Source organism: Cryptomeria japonica, chromosome 1, assembly GCF_030272615.1.
Source record: "Cryptomeria japonica chromosome 1, Sugi_1.0, whole genome shotgun sequence".
NCBI lineage: Eukaryota > Viridiplantae > Streptophyta > Pinopsida > Cupressales > Cupressaceae > Cryptomeria > Cryptomeria japonica.
Genome location: NC_081405.1, coordinates 98,069,279 through 98,097,195, shown reverse-complemented (window position 1 = coordinate 98,097,195; position 27,917 = coordinate 98,069,279). Strand labels below are relative to the sequence as shown.

The 27,917-nt window shown below is 35.4% G+C and overlaps 1 protein-coding gene across 1 annotated transcript in view; it reads right to left on the bottom strand.

Moving 5' to 3' along the window:
* Positions 1–1,376: 1,376 nt before the first annotated feature.
* The window catches only part of LOC131041919 (uncharacterized), a 92,077-nt gene continuing 65,536 nt past the window's right edge, over positions 1,377–27,917 (bottom strand). The window contains exons 8-18 of the mRNA XM_057975170.2: positions 21,193–21,303; positions 20,937–20,989; positions 10,318–10,480; positions 10,084–10,218; positions 7,029–7,136; positions 6,832–6,930; positions 4,485–4,574; positions 4,151–4,235; positions 3,366–3,496; positions 3,077–3,276; positions 1,377–1,590 (exon numbers count right to left, since the gene is read on the bottom strand). Of these exons, the coding sequence (XP_057831153.2) occupies positions 3,118–3,276; positions 3,366–3,496; positions 4,151–4,235; positions 4,485–4,574; positions 6,832–6,930; positions 7,029–7,136; positions 10,084–10,218; positions 10,318–10,480; positions 20,937–20,989; positions 21,193–21,303 (1,134 nt within the window). The 3' untranslated portion in view covers positions 1,377–1,590; positions 3,077–3,117. The remainder of the gene's footprint in view (positions 1,591–3,076; positions 3,277–3,365; positions 3,497–4,150; positions 4,236–4,484; positions 4,575–6,831; positions 6,931–7,028; positions 7,137–10,083; positions 10,219–10,317; positions 10,481–20,936; positions 20,990–21,192; positions 21,304–27,917) is intronic.

Below are 27,917 nucleotides of genomic sequence, written 5' to 3'. Positions count from 1 at the left end.
TTGACACTACTACTTACCTGGTGCACGCTTCATTTCCTTATATTTCATTCTACACGAGGATATTATTTCATTTAACTAATTGACTAACTAATTTGAATGTAGACAATATTTCGCTATTGTCCACCTAGTATCAAATTGTCCTCTCAACATAAAGGCCTAAATATATGGTGGAGAAATGCCCATGAACATCACTTCACCATCAAAGCTTCAAACTCTCTAATAAATGGTTCCTCTCAGAATGACAAGTAAAACAGATATCGAGGTTTCTCATGTGGTTAGTCTCTCTTGTGATTCCTTTTATTCATGTTGGTAAACCTTACCTAAAAATTTTTTGATTGCTCAATTTTGTGTTTTCACTTCTCTTGTTATACCCTTGACTTTAAAGCTGAATCATCTTGCTCTTGAGGTGCTTAATTAACAATTAGATTCTTCAATTGGATGTTCCTTTGTTTCATTATGCACTTGAATCGGCCCCATGCTCAAGTCCGAGATGATAACATCTCTTCTATCATCTCCTATACAATTGTTTAAAGATCTATCTCCTAATCACACACCGAAGTTATAAGGTGTAAAATTAAACAAGATAGGGTCGAAGATTGTTTAGACCAAACCCTCGGGTACTCATTTATGCTTAGCAACTTGGTTGTAATTATGTTGTACCATTGAAAAATTGTTATGTTGTCTTTGAGCTATCCTATTTGATATATAAAATTTATGATCCTTTCAAAACCAAATTATCTTAATCAAACACAATTCAAAAACAATTTTAACAAAATAAAGGGAAACATTATGCACCTTAGGCCCCTTTAAATGGACAGAAAACAATGTCATATTCCAATTAGATTCATAGTTCACGATATTGTTAAGTTACAAATTTTACAGCATAAAATCGCTCATACATCTAACACTTTTTGCACAAATCCAGAATAACAAGTCCATATAATATAATTAATTGTGTCGCTGTCATTGATGCATACATGATAGTATGTCTTCTATCGTTTATATTACCATATAACAATTCCTCGTACATATCAAAACATGCAATTTGTGAGTTATTGGAAATTCGGATTAAGCTCAAACGCATATAAAATAATAAGCTTTGTCCTTAATCTTCACTGCATATAACATATCATATAACAATTCTTGGTAATTATCAGAACACAATTTGTGGATTATGTTAGACGAGTAACAAGTCAAAGGCAATATTTATTTTTAACACTATCCCGCATCAGAGATTTTTCGGAACAAAAATTGGCATGATGTGCTAATTCAATGATATTGAATAGTTCTTTACTAGAATGAAAATAGAATTAAAACAAAGCAATGGAAGCCTCATAATTACATACATTTTTAAAATGAAGTTCAAGGAAAAGGGGTAAAAAGAAAATTTAAAATATATTGTGTTTGAAATCATATTGTACAGTGGATGTATGCATTTGTGCTTGATTCATCAAAACTAGCACACATCAATATATATATATATATATTGTTCTATTGCCAGATGGGTTTTTGATTGAGACTACCCACTCCTTTCCTTGGTCGCTAGTGTTCCTCCAGGCATGAAAAAATTATCAGCATCCCCCTCCACACCTACAAGGCAAATAAACAACAATATTTACTTTAACACATTCTTCACCATGTATTATTTATCAGAGTAAAGGAATGAACATTAAGCATTAATTGGCATGACTTATGCTATAAAGATGCATATAGCAAACTTTATAATATTATTTTTATTAGTATACACTTAATCTATAAAGATGCTATAAAGATGCACATAGCAAACTTTAACATCTGAATCATTACTGTGTTATTTATATCCCTCTATGGTTCCGAAGGTTCTAATGTTCAAAATTTATATCTTTACAAATTTCAAAACAGCTCTTACACTAGTAACAGTGATGACTACATTTGCTTATACTTGGGTAATAGATCAGGCTCTTGATAAAATAAGCCTTTCACACAACAAAGTGCAAGAACATTTCAAGGAATATCATCTCCCTATGAAATAAGTTTATTTCTCAATGAAACTTGGTGTTGACGGAATTTTATTTGACAGATCAGATTGTTTTCGGAAATATCCTAGTCTTCGACGCAGTTTACCTTTAATGTCCAAGCGTATTCTTAAATGTTAATTAAATTATTACAGTTTTTAATTTTTAATTTCTTTATCTTGAAAAAAAATTAGGCCCCTGAAACAACCATATGGAACCCCTTAAGTTTCTGGCCTTCTGCAATGACAAGCTGCCTGCTAACAAGGCTATAAACCTTCTGGAAACTATTCCAACCATTAAGATATCTAAAATTTGAAGTTTTCCCTATCCATCGCATATGATTTCCTCAAGGATAATCTCATAACAAATGCCAATGGTAGATCCACAAAAAATTGTGAACCCACGAACTGGATTTTAATGCAATTAGAGCAAAAAGTTTGCCCTACTGAATCTACTTCAATCATCCATAATTTATGCCAGATAACCCCGCGCCTGATCACATTCATATGCTTTTTCAATTATCCAATCTGCTTGCATTGGATTAATTTTTTACACCATAAAGAAAACAATATTTACAGATCCTTTCTTGCCCATGATTAACAAGTTTTTATTTTGAGCCAACATTGATTTCAGAGGAAGCCAAATTCTAGTCGTGTGCTTGTCATGAAATGGCCAAATTTGAAGTAACAGTACAATGGTATGAGCCCTTCCAAACACCCTCGCAAAACGTGAGTGATTTAGAATAGCCAATTAGAAGTTACTGTGGATGTATATCAGAACTTGCTGTCTACCATTAACAATTCAAGCTCAAAAAGAAAGTAACTTACTTGACTCCTACTTTAAAGATGGTCCCTCCATTCCAAAAAAATCCAATGGCTCAAGAAAATGCATAACAATACCACTTTAAACTAAATATGACAGATGCTAGTTGAGAAATATAAATGCCTAAGTTCTGGTCAAAACTTTTGATAGCCGAAAATACCTTTTGTTAGAAGTCGTCATTCTTAAACAAGATGGAGACATCATATAAATCTAATAAACAAATATTACATTTCTCAGAATAGATATGCATTGAGGTTTACCTACTGAGCAGACAGTGACACTGTTTTAGAATAACCTACAATCATCTCCTCCTATTTGCCTGTGCCTGTGCTTGTGCTTGTGCATGCAGCATCTTCTGCTCCTGTTTTATCCGCTCAGCATACATTGGCAGACAAATAATCTCTTCAATCTCACCTAAAAGAACCTCTTCAGTAATATTGTCTTCTATGCTTCGCATCACCTGCAAAATCACGCACCACATTTAAACATGAAGAATTGAACCTGTGAAATTAGACTCCATATGAAAAGTTGTTAAATTTATAGATAAACCTTCATATATGTATGCCATCCATTTGGAGTAGGCTTGTCTGCCCTAATACGCATATATTCCCAGGACTGTTCTTTTGGATTCCAAGAACACTCAATAATTTTCCCAGACAAACTTGATGGATCTTGACTTCCTATCAAATAACAAATAAATTAATAATATATCAGTCAATAAAAATGCATGCATTTGCTGTCTCCAAGTTTCGGTCTAAACAATAGATACAGCGTAACTTACAATCAATAAAGAATTCAATATTTCTGTGAATTCATCAACCACAAAAAAAATTAAAAAATAAAAATATCAGCATTTCAACAAATGCCACAACTGTTATACCCTTCTAGAAATTCTGAAGCCAAACGTTATTCTATCTATTTAATACACCTAATTGGTGTGCAAAACAGTGTAATCTCAGAGTCATTCTCATTCATATACCATCCTGGAACCAAAATTAAAAATGACTTGCAGCATATATGGTATCATGGATATAATCACGTGGCCTATGGAACTGAAAAGTTTTGTTCAAACCACATATACCTTCCTTTCTTCTTTGCATCACAAAATACTCAATAAAATCTATCAATAAGGATCTACATATCAAGGAATCTTAAGAGTGAATTTTTCTCAGTTGAAAATACAATAAAATAAGCAAGCAGACAATGAATAACTACCAGCATACCTAGTAGCCAGAAGACTATGCATAATGTGCTTATTAAATAATGTAAATGAAATAGAGCACAAACATATACATTGTGCCTCTAAAGGGTAGCATTTGTATTAGAATTTCAACCTGGAAATGTGACATGAGCTCCATCCAACTTTCGGTTCTTTCCTTTGTCAATTAGATACATTGATTGGCGATTTCCTTCTCCTACCTGTTCAAGCTCAAAATTATTAGAACATGGAACGGAAATATAGTTTTTAAGCTTTGTGAGTATGGAACCAAATTGTACAGCATAGAGTTCTAAAGGGGCAGTACTTTTATCCTAATATTATGGTTAGTGGCATTTAACCTTTTGGCACATTACATCTCTTTATAAGAAGTCACAAATGCACTGCTAGAAGTAGAAATTGACAATCTGCTACTGGATCCCTTCTAACAGATGAAAAAAATGGATGAGTACCTCAAAAAGAAAATCAACTGAGTTCATGTGAGCATATTTCCATTTAAGAAGACCATCATGTGTGCGGGGAACATATGGATCGTCCCAACCCTGCAAAACATGACTAATCAGCCAAAAGATTACATAGGAACCAAAGAACTAACAAAATACCTTTTGTTACTATTAGTGAGAACGCCTTTCAATGTCTGCCTATAGGTGTTGCTTCCTATATGGGACATGCTACATCATTAAAACCACTCAGTTTGTACAGGATTTGTTTTATAAAATGAAAATAAGCTGGTTATTGTGAGCTTGATAATAATTTTATTGATAAGCAGAAATTCCTAAAATTGATTTTAACTATGAAGGGATCCAGGTTACCTGTAAAGAAATTTATCCAAGGAATTTTGAGCTTATGGTCTAGTAACTTAATGCAAACCTTTATTTGTTAAAATTTGTTATGACATGTTCATTCCCACAGATTATTTTGGGTTCGCTAATTTAAAAAAGTTATTATAGAAGTGTTTAGATCTTTTTCCAGTTAATCTAACTGAAATCCATAAGCTCATGCAGGGCATCAAGGCATACGGCTAAACAATTTTTAAGAAAAACTAACAAATTAATATGGTGTGAAAAGCTGGAGTGAATATACCTTGTTTTGTAACATATTTCACCTGCCAAAGCTCCTTTTATGCTTAGTATGCGTACAGGTTTGACACTGTAATTTCCATTGTATTAAACTATTATGTTATTCCATTTCATAACCATTTAGTGACATTTACATTATGTAAGTCAATTTGTAAAGCACAATTATTTCTACTCATTAAAGAGCATGCTTTTCCAACATTTCTTGTGAACTAGAATATGGCTATTCTCTAGTGTTGGTTATTCACAAGCAGTCTCTTCTAAAATTTCTTCCAAACTCGAATAGGGCTCTCACCTAGAGTTGGGCTATTGACAAGTGACCCTTTCCAACATTCCTTACAAAATAGAAAATGATCCTCACCTTGAGTTTTGTTTTAATATCTGTGCCATCTAAGTGAATGGTTTTCCGTTCCATATGTAGATAACATGTTTATGCTCCTGTCATGATTACTTTGGATCAGAAATATCAAATATGGCTTAAGAATGCTTCAAAAATGTTTACAAATATAAAAAAACTACTTTCGATGGAATCTCCTCCAAGTATAGTGGAGGATGTCAGGCATGCTTTTGCAGATGACTTCAGTTCAAAACATGAAATCAAGTCCAAAACTGTTCTATCTATTTGATGCCACAGGTATCAAAAAGTTCATTAATGGTATTTTCTAGCCTGAATGTTTCTTGCTTTCTGGAGTTCCAACCATTTCTACCATTTAACTGATATTGTACAGCTTCCCCACATTTGCATTTAACTGATATTGTACATTTGCATCAGTGCACTACTCTTCCATAATGTAATTCAAAATTCCTGCTTTTCCACACTTCAACCCTGTGTCCATAGTAAAACATCACAGGTAACAAACTTTACATTTAAGGACCCTATTAAGTAGATATAAATTTTAATGCATTTCTAAAATATAAATCATAGATTACATACTTGGCGAGTACTCGCCATTATTTCGTTCTGCGAGTTTTGGTGAGATTTACTCACCAATATTTTGGCAAGTACTTGCCAAGACTTGCCAAAAAATCAGCAAGTTTTTCATTTAACTCATGGTGCAAGCAAAATGTTAAAATTGAGGAAACAAGTGTGGGTTACCCCATGTCCCCATGAAGTTACTTAAGTAGATTTTCTGCTTAAAATTAAGCAGCTGGAGTATCCCCATGCAAATTTTAAATTATGGGGAAAAAGATAAATTAGAAACTTTCCCTATTTTAGTGGAGCAACTACAGCTTAGGAATCGACAATAAGCTTTGAAAAATAATATGTGTTGCAAATAAGCAGCAACATCACATTGGAAAAAATAACAGATTGGCTCCACAAATTTCTTTCCCTCCTTTTTATTTGCCTCCAAATTTTACCCCTAAGATTATTATTAATAATTTCATTCAAAAATACAATTTAAGATGACTGCTTCACAATAAGCAGCAAAATTAAATATTCATGGGGCCACCAGCTCCACAAATTGCTCCTTACAAAGTTGAACTGTGGCTTCTCGCCAAAATAAGCTAAGCAGCCACATGGGGACCTACTCTTAGACATTGCAATAACTCGACAGTTTTTTGGTTTTATAAGCATTGTTATTTGCCTTTTAAAAAAGTATGAAAATGGTGTGTGCCATGAAGGTTTGTGTTTTTATAAAGGTTTTAAAATCATTAGTGACAAAAAAAAAAGATGAATAGATTTGATGTTACATTACATATTTGTATACAACATTATGTTTACCTGAAAGATTAAACCATCTGCTTCATGTGAAAGCTTTGGGATGAAATCCTTTAGTAGCTTACCAACAGCTGAAAGCATCCAGAAATTCTTTCTTCTAACCTGCGTGGTAATAAACACATTCAATCCTTGAAAGGAAAAGCTGTCTAGCAGATACAAAATGATTGCATTCAATTACTGGAGCAAAGAAATGAACTTACCCGAAATAGTTCCATATCATAGCGGTAATGTCGATTCGATTTGATGTCATCTGTCCGTGGTTGATATATCTCTGTGTGTATTAATTTCCACCTCTCATAGAAGGGTTGCTGTAAAAATCAGGAGCACCAAGTGCGTAAAATTAGAAACTAATGAAATTTGATTGTGCACTAATACAAGCAATTTACCTATCATAGGCCTTCCTTAATTCAGCATAAATTACACTCAAAAATAGTATATTAGTTCTTCCATTTTCAGCAGAAATAATGATAGCACAATCTTTTTTGCAACCAGCACCAAGGGCTTCTACTGTGTAAAAAATTATCAGTTGCAAAAACCAATGCATAATTCATTGCCTCTGCCATCATCAAAAATAATTTCCTTTGAGTCATCTTTTCTACTTTCTTCAAAAGAAGATTTGTTTACTCACCCTTCCATTGCAGCAATATTTGTTTTCTTGCATTTTCATGCTTAGAGATGCACCTGCATTGTGACAGATACTTAAAAAGAAAATATTGTACTAACCCACAAAAAGTTGTGTCCTCAATTTCATCCCAAATTTTAGTTAAAAATTGTTGTAACTATCTTTCATATAAATATCCCATAGCACAAATTATCATGTTAAACAAATTCACTCCGAACATATCATAAGTTACAAACTAAAGGTAAGTAATTATATGGATGTATCTCTCCATATGGTCAAATCAAATTTAGGTATATTATCTACCTTCCCCAGTAACGATATTTCAGCCCCGAAGCACACAAATAGGTAGCATGCTTCCTCTTAGTGTCAATAAATATCACAAATGATATCAGCTCTCTCCAAAGTGGGATTTTGTTTTTCATGCGACTATCGTTAAATAATAAATTGACAATCTAGGTATACAATTATATCACACACCTTCAACCTTAAGAACACTAATGGACAATGTTTCATCTTACTATTAACAAAATATCATAAATCTTAACTGGCTAGGATTGAGATTTGTCAAAACAGTTGGGACTTTTGATATAATCCTCTTCAAATAAATTGTTTAAGCCTCAATAAAAATATACCATTTTAACATATCTAAAGTGTCATTTGAATTTTCAAATTTCAGCGTTTGCAACTGCTTTGCTTATCAACTTCTTATGGCATGCATTATCAACTTGTTTCTTGTATATGACAATTTTACATGATTACAGAACATGGTGAGTTTGTACCATATTGCAACTCTTGAGAATTTCAGCATTTTTTCAACAATTTAATCATAATTATTGTTTTCAATTTCCACAATTTGTTGAGCAGGCTTCCCTTGTAGAACTGTCCATTGAACAAACTTGCGTTTCCTCCTGAACTTATCATTTGAATATGATTTCATTATAATAATTCTATTTTTTCTTGGTATTATTCTGCAAGACTCTCTTTGGCTTTAATAAAATTGTTCTAACCTAAATTAAAAAGATGAAGAGGGATGGAAGATATTGGACTGTAAAAAAAATTTACAATTTAGACAAGTTGCTGAATCAGAATGGGTTATAGATGCAATATACATATGTGGGTATGGTACACATGAATGGGAAAAAAATGAAAGGGGCTAAAAAAAAATCATAAATCTGTACCTATTTGCAGCTTAAAAACAGGAATTTAGTTCAGTATACCACATATCATGCATATGCTAAACAAATCTACCATAAATATTACACATTTGAAATACAAATACTATTTTTGATATATTTTATACAAACGCCTTTTATGCTTGACTTTGATTTCTGCCTTCCGATATTTAATTACACATGTATGGTTAAAAAAGAAAAAAATACTTACTTGGGCACGTGTAAAGTATTATATCTTACTATAATCTGATTGGTGTATATATTTGATGATCATAATAAAGGCAATGATATATAAGAATTCTATATATTCATTGGAGATGGAGTGTGATGTAGATGAAAATTTGGCTGGTTATTTTTTATGGCGCTCTCATACAGCTCTAGTTTAAACAGGCAGTCCTTTGTTAAGTTAAATAAATAATGTGACTTCATTTATGAAGTGAAAACCATTGACCTCATGATATCATGTATAGTCTTAATTTAACATAACAGGGCCCTTCTAAAACTGAACTCAATAAAGTTAAACTAAATCCTCACCTGAAATATCTGTATAACAAACAAAACATGTGTGTAATTTGTTTTATTTACTTTTTAAAATATTTAGCGACTTTGTGACAATTCTTACCAATAGGAGAAAAGACGACAGAAAAAGGGCACAGCAAATGCAGATGAGGCATTGTTATAAATGTTTGTGTGTGTGTGTGTGTACATTTGCTCATGAGGTGATGGAACACATTTTTGATTGGACACTGATAACTAATTGTGTATGATTGAGTCTATAAAAGACAGGCATTCAACAATTATGGGGTGTGATGCTCTAAAAACTTGTATATATATGTGTTTCCTTATGAGGTGATGGAACACATTTCTGATTGGACACTGTGATAACTAATTGTGTATGATTGAGTCTACAAAAGACAGACATTCAACAATTACAGGGTGTGGTACTCTAAAAACTTGTACGATTAACTAAACCTGATAAGAAAAAATCATTGACAGGATTAAGAATTTAGCTAAAGAAATACCTCCAGAGAAGTCTCATTTCATGGCTATCAATTGATGATTTGCGTAAAAAGAAAAATATAAACCTCTGAAAACCAATGAAGGGTATCTGATTGATTTCTATTGTTTACCTACCATAAAAAGAGATTCTTGTTTTCTGTTATAGAGTAGGATTGTTATTGTGGATTGGTATGCCATGAGAAATAAGCTAGATTGGATGTATAAACTTTACTACCCCAAAATAGAGGTAGTCAACTTAGATCAGGAGTTCCGAACTCATTACAGTGAAAATAACTTAATGATCACAAGTTCACAACATCCTGCATGTTTCAATGTTAATCATCATTTATTATCCAAATGTGTAAAAAGGGTTTGGAAAATAATAATGACAACAAAGTTACAAAGTTAATCATGATCCCAATTGTTAAACCCAATACAAAATTTCCAAATAGCTAAGCTAACCTTGATCTTAGGTTGTCCATTAACCATCATCAAATCATACACCAGGTATCGTCTCTGTTGCTCTCCTGTTTCAGGAACAGTGTCAATTATCATTTCCCCATCAAGTAATGTATAGTGATGACACTCAAAGGAGCCCTGTAAAATGCAAATCCAATAATGAATATGTCAACAAACGCTCTATCCACTGTATGAAACCAAATGTAGCAACATGCAAAGGGATCATCAAAAAATCACCGGTTGCACCCCCCTGACGGGGAAACGGAGCTGAACCCTACGAAAACTGAACTTCCTATCAATCAAGTAACATCCTTCACGTGTAATAAGCATCATATAACGAGTTCCATCAGCCTTCCAAGTGGCATAATAATAACGCTGCCTCAAGAGTTGTATGTGTGCTCTGAAAAAATTCCAAACCACAAATAATAAATCAATAAAACTATATATATTACAAATGTTCAAGACACAAACTTAATTATTTGCAATTTAAATTTATGGAATGTAGACATATAATTATCTTTTATCTTCAAAGGTTCAAGTATAATGTCTTACCAAATTTACATCACTACCTGTGTTCTAGTCAGTAACAAAGTATATTGTCTAGGCACTGAAAAAAGACTGGTTATTGCACAATTGGGCAAACCTACTAGAAAAAATTAAAACCTACTTTAAGGCTTTAAGTAAGCATGCCACCAGTCCTGGACTAGCACAAACCCTGTGTACTACCACTGCACGAGATGCGACAGATGCGACTTTGACAACTTTGCAGTTTTTCTCAAACATCAAATGTCTTATTTAGATATGTAGTAGCACAAATACGGACCCAGACCATAACTATCGCTACATAGAATCTTTCTTTAGAAAACTAACAGATTGATTTGTGATTCAATACTCTGGTAACCATCAAACGCTTCAGCTTGTGATTGGCAACATATGCTCCATTACTTACAGATGATTGAAAGCCTTTTCACTTAGGCATTTAAGCTACAAGTATCCAACTTTGGCACGAAATCCAGAATTGGGTGAAGATATCAACTATCAATGGAACCATAGTGCTCATGCTTTATGCATCATAATGTAAGTTTGAATCTCTAATTGACATCTAACTATCCAGGTGCCAATTAACCACACGACGACTGCCCAGCAACCCTTAAAATAGCCACAAAAAATCTGTTCAGAATTATTTTTCAGGAGAATTGATTGTGATGGCAATAGTGAACTATTGTGATGGCGATAGCTGACTTCCGGCTCCCCTGCATCTTTACTGCAATTAATAAACTCATTATCTCTTCATATTTTGTATTATATAATTTGTCATCCTAAAAATTAACAAAAATTGTTGAAAATCGTGGACTAAAGGTCAATACTGCTGCTTTAATGGTGAAAGGTTGCTAATGAACAGAACAAAAAAAACTTGTCCATTACATACAAGAGTAAAATTACTGTTTTTTGTAAAATTACTGTTTAATAAAAAAACAGTCACAATATCAGCTTAATTCTATAGGAAACATAACAAGCAAGGAAACCCTACAAATATTTTAAGTACATTACTATCTCAAGTGTGATTATCTGTACGTGTTTCTAGCAAGGTAAACCAAGTTGAGAAGTCGAAGAACTGAACATGATTTGCAACCTGAAGAGGGTGATAGATATTGTCACTGAAAATATGAGAAAATCTGATGAAACTGGTTAACAAAAACCCTAGTTAAAATGGGATGTCAAAAATTGTACACTTTGAAGCCACGAAAAAACAATTATGAGACAGATTAAGAACAATCAAAGTACAATCTGGAGAACTCTCCATAATAAAAGAGGAATGTATCATCTAAGAGAGAGATCTGTCAAAGAGACCTACAGCATGGTAATTTTAACAATGCTATCAATATTATCTATTTTAAATTTTATACCATGGGCCTCGAGAATGCAACCTAAGATTTTATATACATCTCCAGAAATGGGACCCCTGCAGACAGGGAAGAAATGTCCAACCACCATCCCTAGCCCCTGTGCCAGAACATGGAGCAACCCCAAGATAGCCAAGGAGACTTCCAAGCATCCCTCAAATATCCCAGGCCTCAACAGTTCATAGCTCCAGTCAAAAGCATTTACTACTATCTTTTTTAAGTAGGGAACCTATTAAATGGAAACAAAACTTCTTGTCATCTGTGTTCTACAGATGCGCACCCAGACCTCAAACCTCCATCCCCGTCCCCAACGGCATTTCAGGAAAGGGAGGATGGCAAGTGATGGCCAAGAATTTTGAAAATGGTGATATGGTTCGGAAATGCAGTATATGGACAGCAGCAGACATGTTTGATCATCCCCGAGACAGCCAGGGACATCATAGACATCCCTTGAACATACCAGGGAAGACCAGATGTGCCCAATGTCAGTTATAGTTTTTAAAATATTTAAGAAAACATTCACCATGATATTCACTACAGTGAAGATATGCAAGACATATTTTTGTGAAGCAAATAGGGATGTTGACTTCCTTTCTAACTATTATAGCATGGATTGGCCTTTGCCTCCAATGATGACGTCCTTCCTATCAAGACCTACAGAAGATGTAAGTGGATAATTTTTTTCAGATATGCAGAGCAAAGATTGTCAACAAGACTGTTGTTCCAAAGATCTTAAGATCGTTACCACTAAGGTTTGATGCTGAAGTTTTAGCTATTGAAGAAATGTTGAATCTTCTTTGTAAAAAGAAACTGCCTTCAAAGCCTCGAAAAAAAAGTAAAGAAAAGGAGCATGTATAAAGTGAGAGCTCTGATGAAGAATCTGATTGTGAAGCATCACATTTTGATAGAAAATTAAAAAAAGGTTCCAGAAAGTATAAGGGTAAGCTGCCATTCAAATGCTTTAACTGTGGAAAAATAGGACATTTTGTAGCCAAATGTCCGTATGAAAAGGCTAAGGATAGCAGCTCTGAGAAGGAACCTAAGTTTAGTAAAAAGAAATTCATGAGAAATGAAAAGAAGACTCGTAATTTCAAAAGAAGTTTCTATTCTAAACAAGAAAGTTGTTCATCTGATGCAAGTGACGAAGAGTCCCTAAATGATGAAATTTTATTCATGGCCCTTATAGTATCTAAAAAATCAAGAAGAAGAAGTAGTAGTAGATCTTGAGCAAAAGTCGATAAGTGTTCTTAATGAAATCAAGAAGTATTCGGATATTTACTTAATTAATAAAACAAAAGTCGATAAGAGTATTCGGGTATTTACTTAATTAATAAAACAATATTTGTTTAATTATTTAAGTTCCCTTTATCTCTTTTACACTTAAGCTAACTTTAGGTGCATATAATTAATTATTATGTACAAACCTAGGTTTTCCCTTTTAGGGTTTCTTGACCTATTAAAGGTTGAGTTCTTTCTTTTTATTGTAAGAATCACATTACATATTTTTGTGAATATTGAGCTCTCTCTTTTTGAGCGTATTCTCTGTGTATTTGTTTTTTTGTATTTGCTTCCTTGCTTCTCCTTGTAACATTTTTTTCAGTTTGCAGAGATCATTTGGGCTCCTGTGGTGTTGTATTTTCTCAACTCCTATATGGTATCAAAGCTTCAAATCTGCAGCTACCTGTTCTTGTTTATAGAATTTTTTACTTTGGAAGCAGATCAGAAGTTTCAGGAATTTTTTTTATGTACCAAAGGTTTGACCTTTTTTTCTGAGCACTTTGGGCCTAAACAGACCTCACCATCGTGCTCAGAAGGCCCAAAAACCCCTATGGTCATACAAAATTCGACCTATTTTGGTTCCTGAGCCTCTGAGAGTATTTTTTTCTTAGATCCAAGGCGTACGGCCCTGGCACACTAATCAAGAAAAAAATTCAAAAAATAATATTTTTTGCTTTTTTATAGCATGCAGGCCGAATTTTGATTTTTCCAAAAAAAAAAAATTTTAAAAATTAAAAAAGAATAGGTTTTTTTTGGCAATTTTTTCATGGGGGGGTTCCCACGATACCATGGGAACCCTGCCGCTGCAGCTGCAGCAGACTTGCAGGCCTTGCGCCCCGTGCCGCCTTACTCCGGCCCCCGCCACCGCCGGCCCGGCCCCTCACCGGCACCAGCCTCCGACCCCCTGCCGTTCGGCCCCCCTCCGGCAGCGGCTCCTGCAACGTCTCCCTGCGGCCCCCGCCGCCCGGGACCCTCGCACCACCGCCGCCCCCGACAACCCCCGGCCCCCTGCTTGCCTGTGCAGCCCGCGCCACCCGGCCACCACTCCTCTCTACGGCCGCCGCCTGCAGCCCCCGGCCCGTCCTCCGCCTATTCCCGGCCGCCGCATGCAGCCCACCGCCCACGCGACCCCCACCCGGCCTCTTTTTCTGGCCGACCACCGCCAAGCCACCGAGCCGCCACCTAACCACCGCCCAGCCACCAGATGACCTTTTTTGGCCTCTTTCAAGGGGGGTTTGGTTTTTTGGCTCTATCTTGGGCATATGGAGTCCTTTTTTCAAAAACGAATAGGCATCGGAAAGCTGGTTCCGAGCCCGACCTCATTGTGTTGGTAATTTTTTCCAATTTTGCTGTTTGACTGTGTTTTTTTCCAGTCAAAGTGAGGTTTCTTTTTTGCACTCCAGGAGACGTAGAATGAGCATCCGAACTCCGTTTTTCAAAAACTTTATATTTTTGAAAAGCGTGTGCTGTGTACTTTCCAGATATATGGGTTTTATTTCCAGATTCTGCTCCATGCATATTTTATTCATTTTTTGCTTTTCAACACTCTAGTGGACATCTTGGTTGTTTCAGGTCCTGGGATCTCTTCTCTAGGTAGGATGCCTCTATTTTGGTTCTCGTTTCTATTTCCAGTCTTCTTATCATTGTAGCTTGTATTTATGCAAACGCACTGAGATAAAGTGCCATCATGCATTGTTTACTTGGGATCATGCACATCTCGTGCCTTGTTGTACATGCACTATTGATAAAGTGCCATGAGGGGGTTGATGTTGTCTTGTTGTTTGCCATCTTCCTTTGTCCAGTGAGTGTTCCTTCCACGACATTCACCTCATGATGTGTGTCAAGTGAGTGTTCCTTCCACGACATCATGTACTTTTCTCAGCACCTTTGATGTTCCTAGTTCTTCGTCATGCAGTTCTTCTTGGCTGTCCTTTTCAGTGTTCCTGTCCCTCCCACTTCCGCATTATGGGGAGGTTAATCATGTTGGTTCTAATGCTTCCGTGGTTCGATTGATCAGCTCTTCAGGCTTTGGTTTCTCATGCCATCTGTATCTTCGATTTCAGTGTTTGCCTTGTTTGCCATCTGATTCGAGTAGTGTCATTTGAGGGCACTCATGCAGATTATAGTCTTCTCTACCTGATCATGTTCTATTTCAGTGGAGGTTCTCCAGATCAGCAATTATTCTTCGACAGAGTTTGCAGGTTCTTCATGCTTCAGTGGTATTCTTTTTATCTCTTTTTGGAGTTTTGTTCTCACGTAGTTTTCTCTATTTCTCCAGTTCATAGAGATTTCATTGTATGTGGGTACCTGATCAGGCCTTGTTGTCGAGACCCATCTTTATTGCTTTCAGTAGTTGTTCTAGGTTTTAGCTTCTCCTTAAGTCTAGCTTAAGGGGGGGTGTTAGAGTATTCAAGTATTTACTTGATTAATTAAACAATATTTTGTTTAATTATTTATGTTCCCTTTATCTCTTTTACACTTAAGCTAACTTTAGGTGCATATAATTAATTATTATGTGCAAACCTAGGTTTTCCCTTTCAGGGTTTCTTGACCTATTAAAGGTTGAGTTCTTTATTTTCATTGTAAGAATCACATTATATATTTTTGTGAATATTGAGCTCTTTTTGAGCATATTCTCTGTGTATTTGTTTTTTTTGTATTTGCTTCCTTGCTTCTCCTTGTAATAGGTTTTTCAGTTTGCAGAGATCATTTGGGCTCCTGTGGTGCTGTATTTTCTCAACTCCTATAAGTGCTACTACAAGAAGAAAAGATTAAGAAATCTCATATTTTAGATAATGCTGAAAAGTTTATAGTTGATCTAAAGGTTCATATCGAAGAAGCAAAGAAAATAGAAGAGGATCTTAGAAAACAGCTTATGGACAAAGAACGAAATTGTGAGAAGCTCGAAGCTTAAGTTGTTTCATTGAGAAAGTTGGGTAAATCAACAAAGTTGTTGAATCATGAAAAGACTTATCAAAAGTGTACTATGTCTTTGGATGGCTTGTTAAATTCTCAGAAACAATCCCTTGATAAAAGTAGAGTTGGCCATGAAGAAGGTCAATGCTCAAAATCTTCTAAAGAAGAACAGCAAAAGTCGAATGCTGATAACACAAGAGATTCAATCTCTAAAAACAGAAATAGTGCCTTCAAAAGGTTCCCTACTGCTGGACAAACTCATATGGGTACGCTTAATTATTATGTGTAATTATTTTGGTCACAAAGCCATAAATTGTAGAGTGTTTGCTAGGAAAGATTTCGGTTTTGTGAACAGAAATCCATTTGCACCTCTGAGAAATTATAATGTTATTTGTTATAAATGCAATAACTTTGGTCATGCGGCAAGAGTTCGTAAGAATGGTTTGACAAGGTTCACCAAGAAGGTTGAAATGAAGAGCAAGGCACAAGAGAGAACCAAAGTGTGGAGGAAAAAGGAGAAGCAAACTACTAAAAAGCCTTTAATTGTGCAAACAATCTTTTTTACACAAAATGAAAAACATATCTGGTATGTTGACAATGGCTGCTCTAGACATATGACCGGAGATGAGAGTAAATTTATGACTCTTAATAGGATAAATGGAGATAAAGTTAGATTCGGAGGTAATTCTTTTGCAAGAGTTGCAGGTTTGTGTTGAATAATGGTGAAACCAAAGTTGAAAATGTTTTGTATGTTAAAGAGCTGAAAGATAATCTGTTGAACGTTAGTCAGTTGTCTAATCAAGGACATAACTTGATTTTTAATTCAGATTGTTGTGTTATTAGTAAAAATGGAAAGCATGTTGCTGATGCTAGTAGGGCTGCTAACAATCATTATATTCTTGATGATACTAACAGTGAAAAGTGTTGTTTAAGTCAGCTTGACGAAGATTTTGTTGTGGCATAGAAGATTTGGGCACATAAACTTTGATAATCTGATCCAAATCAGCAAGAAAGAAGTTGTGAGAGACATGCCACAGCTTGCTAAACCTTTAGATATTGTGTGCAAAGATTGTCAGATAGGCAAAAAAAACTAGAGCTAGTTTCAAACCAAAGGAATTATCCAGTACTAGACCTCTTGAGCTCGTACACACTGGTTTGTGTGGTCCTACAAGGACTGAAAGTTTACAAAGTGAGAAATACTTCGTGATTTTGATTGATGACTTTTCACGCATGACTTGGGTGACATTTTTGAAGGAAAACTCAAAAGCACTTGAGAAGTTTAAAGTTTTCAAGGCTTTAGTTGAAAATAAAAAAGGACTGAAAATTAAGTGTTTACGTTCTGACAATGAAGGTGAATTTACTGAGATTTTTAAAGGAAAACTCAGAAGCACTTGAGAAGTTTAAAGTTTTCAAGGCTTTAGTTGAAAATGAAAAAGGACTGGACTGAAAATTAAGTGTTTACGTTCTGACAATGAAGGTGAATTTACTTCTAAAGAGTTTATCAATTTTTGTGAGCAAAATGGCATTAAAGGCAGCAGCAGCTAGGACACCTCAACAAAATGGTGTTGCTGAGAGAAAAAACACATCAGTCCAAGAAATGGCTCGAAGTATGATGAATGAGTCAAAGGTAACTAACACTTTTTGAAGAGAGGCGGTTCACATTAGCATCTACATTCAAACCAGAGGAATGATGAAAGCAAAGCAAAATAAAACACCATATGAGCTGTCTTGTGGACATGCTCACAATGTCGAGCTCCTTGGAAGCTTCTTGTACATTTTGGCTCGGACCACGAGGGATTATGAGGCTATAGAGCGTGCCATCATTCAAATGGTACTCCCTCACCTCCAGGGCCCAACTCTAAGGGCCCTAAAGAGGCTTAATTAGAAGCTTTCTCGAGTTTGGTGGTCGATGCCTTTATCATAGAAAGGATTCTGGAGAACAAGGATATGCATGCTACTATAATGTCTCTAAGAGATGGCCTGAGCAAGAACAACCTTGAGACATATAAGTACATGATGAATGTTAATGGAGACTTGTTTCCCTCTAAGCAGTTGAGAAAAGCTCAAGAGGTGATAGAGGCCATTAGTACTCTGTTTGCTTTCAGTTGAATGTATCTCACTTTTTGTGATCAATGAAATGGGTGCTACCCCCTTGGTAGTAATTTGCCAAAAAATATTTATATATACAATATAATATAATATATTAATTATTATCTATTATATTATATTATATTATATTATATTATAAAATAATAATATATATAATAATCAATGAATTTATTATAAAACTTTAACTGAATAATAAACTTTGAAATAATTTTTAATGTTTTATTCGTAACTTTCAAGATTGAAGAAAGGCCGAAAGCGAACGTGAACCCAAGTCGGACGTAGGTGTGAACCCGATGAACCCGAACTCGGGCGGACCCAGTCTGGGCATGGGGTCCAAGAGGGCCGAACCTAGTATCATAGCAAAGAAAATTTTCATGGCAAACAACTCAGAGTAAATCCGTATTGCCAAAGGCCAATGGTTCTATGGCTAGCTACTTGGAATAAATATTGACCCAAGATAATCTATGCAAGCAAGATGAGAAACACATAGAACACCTGCTCATCGTTGCCAATTATTTTGGCAAGTTTGATCATATTTCATCTCAAAGCTTGATAATATGCTTTTTCCATTAGCTTACATAGAACCTTTCCCTTGCTCCTTGAATCTATACTTCTTTCTTGGCAATTTTCCTTTAAGTCTCACACTCCCCAAAAATGCAAGTCTTTCAGCCATCATGTTTTGGAAATTCTGGCTTGAAAGAAATAGGAGGATATTCAAGGGAAAATAGAAGACCGCAGATGCTGTGATCGGTAAAATTATAAGGGTTATAACTATAAGGGAGCTAATGGAGATTTTCAACAAAGAGAAGGAAGTAATATTCCTACTGAAGCCAATATATCAAGAAATTGATGATCTACCCTACAAAGAATCTCTGGAAATCGAGATGGCAACATTAGTAACAAAGAAACCCAAGGTGCTGCGGCCTCCTCCAACCAACAGACCAATAACCTGAATTTTGATGGGGAGGCAAAAGATAATCTGGGATGGGCTGGAGTAGGTGGCATTTTCAAATTAGCGATGGCAATCATATGCGTTCCTATCATGAAACCTTAGGGGAGACAATAAATGCCATAGCAAAAGAAAAAGTTATATGAATTGATCTCATGATAGCCATGGAAAAAGGCTATAGAAGGATGGAAGAAGAAGGGGATCCTAAACTCATCTTAGAGCATAAATAAAGTGGCTCACTGTGTGGCAAACATGGAAGTGGATCTAACTTTCTCCAACAATAATCCCCTGGTTACATAGAGCTCCTCCTCAAATCAAAACAGTTTGAATAAAATAACATCCAAGGACAAGGAACATGGCTGCTTCATTTTTGGAAAAAGTCAAGGAGAAAGGGAAGGACACCAAGCTGAGAATGCCTCCTGTTGTTAATGGTGGTGTCAGGAGGAGCTCTGATGGGAAGCATGCAGCATTCGTATTGGCAAAATGTAGGAGTAATAGGCATGATAACTGTAATTATGGATAATATATTATCCAGGAATGTGTTGTAAATACATTCTTGATTTTCATTTTGCAAAACTGAAATTTGTTTGACTTAAAAAATAAAAAATGAAATTGGAACATTAAATTTTAACACTAAAAAGCTGAAGTTTAAATGTGGCATGCGTAAAAATTGGTGCAAGAGAGCAAACTTCTGACTGCTGAAAAGAGACAATGATAAGCATGCACATGACAACAGGTAGGAAGAGAAGAATACAGCAGACAAATAAAAACAAAAAGAATGCTACCCTTACCTCTGTTATGCCTCTGCTGACACTGCTAGTGCATATGATGATGCTGCTTGAGATACAGATTTTTTTCCTTTTTTAATTTACTTTTATACATATCCAGCAGACCAAAAAAGTTGCTATCGTTTTGGGTATAATATCCACAACTGTATCTGGTACAATGATATGGATAACAGGAAAGTGGGGGTGGCCGGTGGATATGCTACAACACTGCATGGTATTAATGGAAATTAACCCTTTTAGTTGTATTACAACCATGGAGTTTTTATTTTGTATCTCAAATATTTTCCTCTAGCATATAATATATATACCTTCTATATATTGTAATACATGCCACTACTTGGTTGTGTTATATCTAAAGTTGAATTTTAAAAGTTTCCATATACGTCAAAATACTATAACCATATCCATGCAACTAAATACACTATACCTAGGAATCTTACAAAAAATATATCAGTAAATTCAAATAACTATGTTAAATCCCTTCAATGTTTTTGATCAGTATCAGCCACAATAACTCTTTCAGATCCCTTAAACTTTGTAATAATGGGTAGGAGTGGGAATATTTCAATCATATTTGTCAACAAACACATACATAGATCTATTGAACAAATGACCATGAAAAAATTAAAAAAAGCCATGAGACCAAATAATTACTAGCATTTTACTCAGAAATTGTGCATTTTAGTAAGGTGGAGTATTTCTACTCAAAGGTAACAAATAACTAATATCACATTTTCCTTTTCTAGACATTATGATTTTAATGGCAAAACATCTTTAAACTACTCGGCATTTATGCTCATGCATCTGCAGCAATGCCTGCTTACTCACCTGGAATAAAGCATTAGTGCAAAAAATGAGCATAAACATCAACATTTAATAATTTCATTTAACATTTAAGGAGAAGTAGAACACCTGTCCAATGAGACCGGCTGGGATCCTGGAAAATGAGAATTTCCTTGGGTTTGCTGAAAGGCAAAGACCAAACTCCCTCGTCAGCATTCCTTAGCATTCTACAAAAATTATTTATACTAGAAGCTTGAAACTAACATTGTATTATTGCCTGCAAATGATAACAGTTCACAAGGGGATGGACAGACATCAATATGTATTTGGGCAATATCTCAAATTAGTGTAGTTATAAAAAGCAAATACGGTCTTCAGTACTCACTATTCCCAGTGCTTGGCAACAGAGCTTCTGCAGTTCCAGTTGCTGACCAAAACAAATTTCATCACCTAGAACATCGTCATTTGTCATTACTCCATTTTCAACCTCAACATCCTGACAGAATAAAGAAACATCATCATAAGCCAATCTCACATTCCGATGAATAACCATCACAACAATCAATAACAGATGGCACTTGAATGACTATGAAATAACTTCTTAATGTGTGGTAAAGCAAGCAATGTATACAAAAATGTATAGGATGATATTATTGAAGAGCAAAACAAGCTATATTGTAGAGCCTGAACCTTTTCCATGCTACCCTTCTACTAAATTAATCCAGCTCACTCATAGAAATTATAAATAATAGTGCTTGAAGACAGGAAGACAAAGAATCAACTAACAATTAAAAAGCAATCAGCTTTGAAGAGCCATCCCATCACTCCGTTGTTAGAAGATGTCATGTGCCAGCCCTAATTCATCTTTATATTCTCATGTTTATGTAACCAGCATTTGATTATGTTGATCAATTATTGTAATTTATTATATATATTCATATAAATTATTAAGGATCAGTCTTAAATTGTTTATTTTATATAATGAGATGAAATGTCTTAATACTAACCAAAAAATAAGTTGTCATTATGCTTATTATGATTTAAATCATAATCATAACATAATCAATACATGGGAGACAGCGTTCTGTTTTGGGAGGACGTGACTCCAAGTATAGTCACATCTCTCCCAATAATCGTGGCCCTCACTCCACGTTAAAAAGGGCGGGTGTTCCCTTGCAAAAAGGAGGGAACAAATCTGGAAGAATAGATAAGGAAGGACTAGAGCATCTTCAGTGGCAGAAGCAATCAGCAATCACCATGAAAGAATAGCAATCCATTATTATAGACTGGTAAGTCATCCTGTCCATACTATTATATATGTCATGATTATAATAGGTCTCCTGTTAGTCTATGATGATGCATAATTACACTAGGGACTGCACAAATAATAGTAAGGAATGTTAGAAAATCTGCATTATCTGTTTATAACAGAATCACAGCTGTTACTGGAAACTCATTAACTCTTACAGTAGATATTACACTATCAGTATGCAGTAGTGCTAAGGGATTCATTAGAAACTGTGTTTGTTAAGTCCATCGTATGGAAGAAGGATGGGGGAGTATTCCAGTGGTAACGAGGGGCTCACAAGTGGTCATAAGAACCCATGGAGTCAAGGAACCAGTTACTCCCTCTATGCCAATCTCACAAGATGGTGATGTGTGTAAGGGTAAAAAGATTGAAAGGGCAGCAAAACAAGCCGCTGAGTCTAGCAAGGAGGTTAGAAGCAACCATTCCTTGAGCTTGGTAGACAACGGACCCAAGCAACCCTTTCATGCCTCATATACCCCCTCTCTCTCTGTTGTCACAGTAGAATACATTCTAACTGATCAAGAATGAATATGCTTGTAGGTGTTTGCCTTTTCTTGTGGGTGCAGATTATCTTAATAAGGTCTCCACTCCTCAAATATAAGGTAAGCTTCAAGCCCTATCTCTGAATTGTGAATTGGTGAGTAGGGTATTAGATTCAAGAATAATTAATTGAGCATTGTGATAAATATCTGAATCAGATTTACTGTTATTAAGTTTTAGATAGAAATTAGGTAATTGCTGTTAAACAGGCCTATATCTAGTAGGGGACATTACAGAAGAGTAGAGTGCACAGGGTATACCAGATAAGTGTATCCAAATTTAAATGCTGCCAAAGTTTTAAGAAAGAAAAAAACCGACAAATCTTATGATAATGCATGAACTACCAATGAGTGTAGTGGGCACTGTCGATTTTGCCAAACATCATGTTTGCTGTGCTGTGTATTCATCATGACCAGTCTCAATACTCCTGCTTTTGAATAGTATAATCCATTCTATATGTTGGTAAATATTTGCTACAACATTTTCAATTTCTTGTATGTGACTATGCAACTGTGGCATAGGTCAACTGATGCAGCTAGAATAAATTTGTTCTTTATAGAAACTTTATAAGTAATTAAATGATATGTCCAGGCTCCCTATTTATAATAGCTTAGTTAGAATTGGTTCAAAGAGAGAAGAAATTCTAGTAAGGCTACTCAATTAGAAATTCTAATAAGGCTACTCAATTTTGAGTTTTTAAATTAAGTCATTTGTTAAGGGTTCTATTTCTAGATAAGGATTGACAGGTGCTTTCCTGGAATGGGGCTTAGCAAAAAGATTGTGCCCACCACTATCACCATGGCTATGTTTTTTTACTGCTCCAAGTTCAAATGAAGACTAGTTGTAAAAATCTACTTCCATCTCTTTGGTACATATCATGTTTCAAGACTCAAAGCACCTATTGTGCTGTTCAAACACAACACTCTAAAAAGTGATGCCTTTTTCCTTGGAACTAATGACCTTGTCCATACTTTTATAGTCCTTGACCAGCAATATTATCATTTACGAACTTATTCTGTTTTATATGGTGTGAGGGGATATTACAACTACATATTTCTTTTGCCTTTTTATCATCAAGAGGGGCTTCAGTGAGGGTGCCTTCATTTGTAATGAAAACTGGGAGATGGTTGTTGATGTAGCATTGTGGAGGGAGGCCAAGAGCTTATATCTAGTGAGGACATATGGAGAGATTGCTGCGGCCTATGGTAGTTGGGATTCCCAACTGTATAAGGGATATTACCTTCCCATGAAGATGTCAGGGGTATAAAGGTGGTTTCACAAGAGAGAGAATAGAAGACATGCTAGTTGACTTGAGGGTTTGGTTTAATTGAAGGAACTGGGCTGATGAGTCACCTGACTAGCATAGTGTGAAAAAGGTCAAAATTATTGGTTGGGATTTGTTGAGAAAGAGTGGATTTGTAGATCATTTCACGATCCATAATCCTTAATTTGTATAATCGTCTTCCCTTTGGAGAGCTGAGCATCCTAGTCACCTTGGATCCATTTATGGATGGAGGGATTGAACATTTCATGCCTTCTTTGCTGTTTCTTGTTCCCTTCTATCATTGCCTTTCTGGGCTGCATGGCCTATGATGCCTGGCCATGGCTGATCCACATGGATCTCTTCGACATCCCCCAGGACACTCTTTCAAACAATCAGTTGTCAGCCTTCAAGAGGACGTGACAAATCATGTCATCAAAGTTTGGAATATATGTGCTGATCTCTCATGGAGTTAAAGAAGAGGGTAATAGAAATAAATAGCAAATTCCGTAGGGTAATCCAATGACTAAATACAGACCTCCTAATGCTGATGGTTTCAGCACAATATTCAAGAAAGGTAAATGGCCCTAGGAACGTCAACAACAAAAAAAATAGGTTTGAGATCCTTGATGAAACCATTGCCAGATTCTAAGACAATGATTAGGAGGAATGAGAATGGATAGAAAATGCAGAGGGGAATGAAGAAATTTTCCATGATCAAGCAAGTCTGTGTGAAGTGCAAGAAAAAGAAAGTCCTACTATAGACCCAAACTACATAGTCCAAGACCACTAACACATGGAAGGTTTTGAGGGAAAACCAGATCTACCCATGCCCCAAGTTAATTCCCACTATGAATCCTTGGTCTTAGGTAATTCTCTTTCTACTACTAAGAAACCTCATTTTATTCATATTAGATAAGAAGCTCTCAAAACCCACAAAACTTGTATTTCCTTTGAAAATTTTAATAGACCCAAAATCCCAATTCAATCAAGTTAAAGAAGCAACAATGATTGATGTTATTCCTAAGTCAAAGCATGGTTTACCGGTTACCCCTTTTAGATAATAATAAGATGGTCTTTAAGAAAACGAGAACAAAGATTAATCAGGGGAGTACCTACTTAGATCAAGTCTTGTCAAGCAACTGGATAGCAGACCTAAACAAAATGTTGTACAATGATCTCTTGCCCCAAGGCTTGTTGACTAGTCTCTTGTGTGTCTAGGGCTCTAAACAATTCTCTCCAAAGAATTCTGTAGGTTGCATCATGTGCCTTACTTTAGAAGTTGTTCTCAAGTCAAACAAATTGAGAATTTTGATCTCTAATTTTTATGTCCCCCACAATCTTCAAGGGATGATTCAATTACAAGAGAACATAAAGGCTCACAAGGAGATTTCTTCTCAGACAGATCCATGGCCTATGGAAGGAGATTTCATTGTTGTTCTTTCCTTGCTAGAAAAGAGGAATGGAATTCAAAGTCTTCTTCTCAATCACAATATCAACCAATTTCAATTAATTTATATCCCTGTAAACAATGGAATAATTTTCAATTTTCACTTGGAACAACTGCGAGATTGGGGAAACTTTCATTGCTAAACATCTCAATAGATTCTTTGTTAGTGATTCTAAGCCTGCTTATCATCCCAAAATCTCCTCTAGCTTGGAAGTTGCTAGTTCAGATCATTGGCCCATTGTTTTTAATTTGGAGGATACAAACCTCCTGATAATCCTTTTAGGTTTCAGCTTGTGTGGTTAAAAGGAGAAGATCTTGGAGACAATGTTAGCATGTGTTGGAAGAAGGCACTCCTCACCATCGGACTGCTATTTTTTTTTTGCATTTTTGCAAATTATGTTCTGTTAAGAAAAAATTGAAAAAAGATGTGCATTGAGTTGCCAAAAGTCCAATTTTCCATTTGTGAACATGGCTTGAGTGAGTACTTCTTAGCAAAAAAATATACACTCCAAAATGAGTTGGATAAACTTAACTTCCAAAAGAATGTATAGGAATTCCTCCTTCCACCATTCACAGGTGGCTCAAAAACTAATCCTTTTAAAGATATCCATAAATAGAATGAGTCCAATACTGATTATATTGAGGACTTTCAAGCAAATGTTGAAAACTTGAATGCCCTTGATAACATCTTTTTAGGCTCAATCCACAAGAAAGATCATATTATCAATTTATCCAACCATAATTATCTACAACATCTATTCTAGCACCATAGCTAAGCAGTTAAAAAGGATGCTATCCATTTCATGTAGATTAAAAGCGAAAGATTCATGTTTATGAAACTTGATCTTTCTTAAGCTTATGACAAGATCTGTTATAATTTTCTAGAAAATGTCTATTACAATAATATTGTAATATTTAGCTTATAATGGTCATGTAAGTCATTTAGTTAGTTTTTAGTAACTTTCTCTTTTGGAAGTCAGTTAGTATTTAGAATCTTTTTATTCTATCTTTACTTCTCAATCATTTACATTATGGAAAGATCTTCTGTAATTGCTTACACAAGGAGTATTCCACTCCTTTCTTTAAAAAAATTATTAATGTTTCAATGTCTCGCATTCCTTTGGTATGATAGTTGGCTTCAATGTATCATAATAGATATAAGCATGTTCCTTACCCATTTGTTCTCATAAATGGATCTCCTTTCAACCTTTTTCCATATTGAAAGAGACCTATGCCATATCCCTTTCCCATTTTGATGGAAGGGTTCGGCCATTATTTGAATCACCTATAGAGATCTAATGCCTTCACTGGTATTTGTATTGTTGAAGGGATGGGCTGCCTATCACACCTTCAGTTTATGGATGGTACATTTTAAGGGTAAAAGTTGTTATATCTAGAGCCACTACTCTTAGGAATGCCCTGGATATTTATTTTCACTTCAAGGCAACTATTAAATGAGTAGAAATCCCAACTCTTCTTCTTCCACATTATAAACCATAATGTCCCCTATTCCAATGCCCTAATTTTTGCCCTGAAATCACAATCCCCAGTAAAGTAAGGAATGAAATAGAGATATCATTTATCAATTGGATCCTGACTTAGACCCTTCAATCACGTTAGATATAAATTTGATCTTTCCTACTAGGGTTAGGAAAATTATCTCAATCATCATTGTAGTTTACATGATGTGCATGTGGATTCCCTTGAGGCTTTTCCCCCACAGGCTATACATGTTAGAAGCACCATGGGAGATCATACAAGGTGCATTAAGCCTCTCCATCAAGCCCAGTAGCACAGAATGACAGCTGCCCTTCGGCCTCCCAGCCCCACTCAGGGTTACCACTACTCGAATGGACCTTTATGCTATTTGCACTCCTTGTATGTACATTCTCCCTCCATAATGGGATGGCATATTGGCCGAAGATTTAGAGGAATCTTCATCATCATTAATTATGCATATATGTATATATATATTAGAAGCAATAGATTATCTACATATCATTCCTATTTCCTGTCAAATGGAAGGCAAGATAATAGATCAGCCAGATTAAATTGCACCATGCATCATGCTAATGACTGAAACAATTATAAGTCTGCAGCCTAATTTATTGATTATGAAACTCAATGTTTCTTCTTGATCGAATGTCTCGTCTTTTTTTCTGGTGTCCCTTACTTTGATTAGAGTTATCCTTTTTATATCCTTCAATTGGCAATAAAGGTTATGTCTCTTCCCACAGGTTGTAACCCCCTAAGGGTGGCATTCCTTCAACTAATTGTGTCCCACTTAACTAATCGTTGATCTTAATCGCTGCTGTTAACACGTTAGATTGCCATCTTGATGGGATCGCTCCTTAACCATTGCAATTTGCCATTATAATTACAGGAGGTCGCTATTTTATTAAAATCATTCCTCAACCATGTAGATGTGCATTATCTTAGCGCATATAGACCACAAAGAATATATTGACCTAGGTATCAATGCTGGACCAGATTACTAATATTCGATGGGGTAGAATCATTACTTCTTTTTACTGTTTGACTTGTCTGATC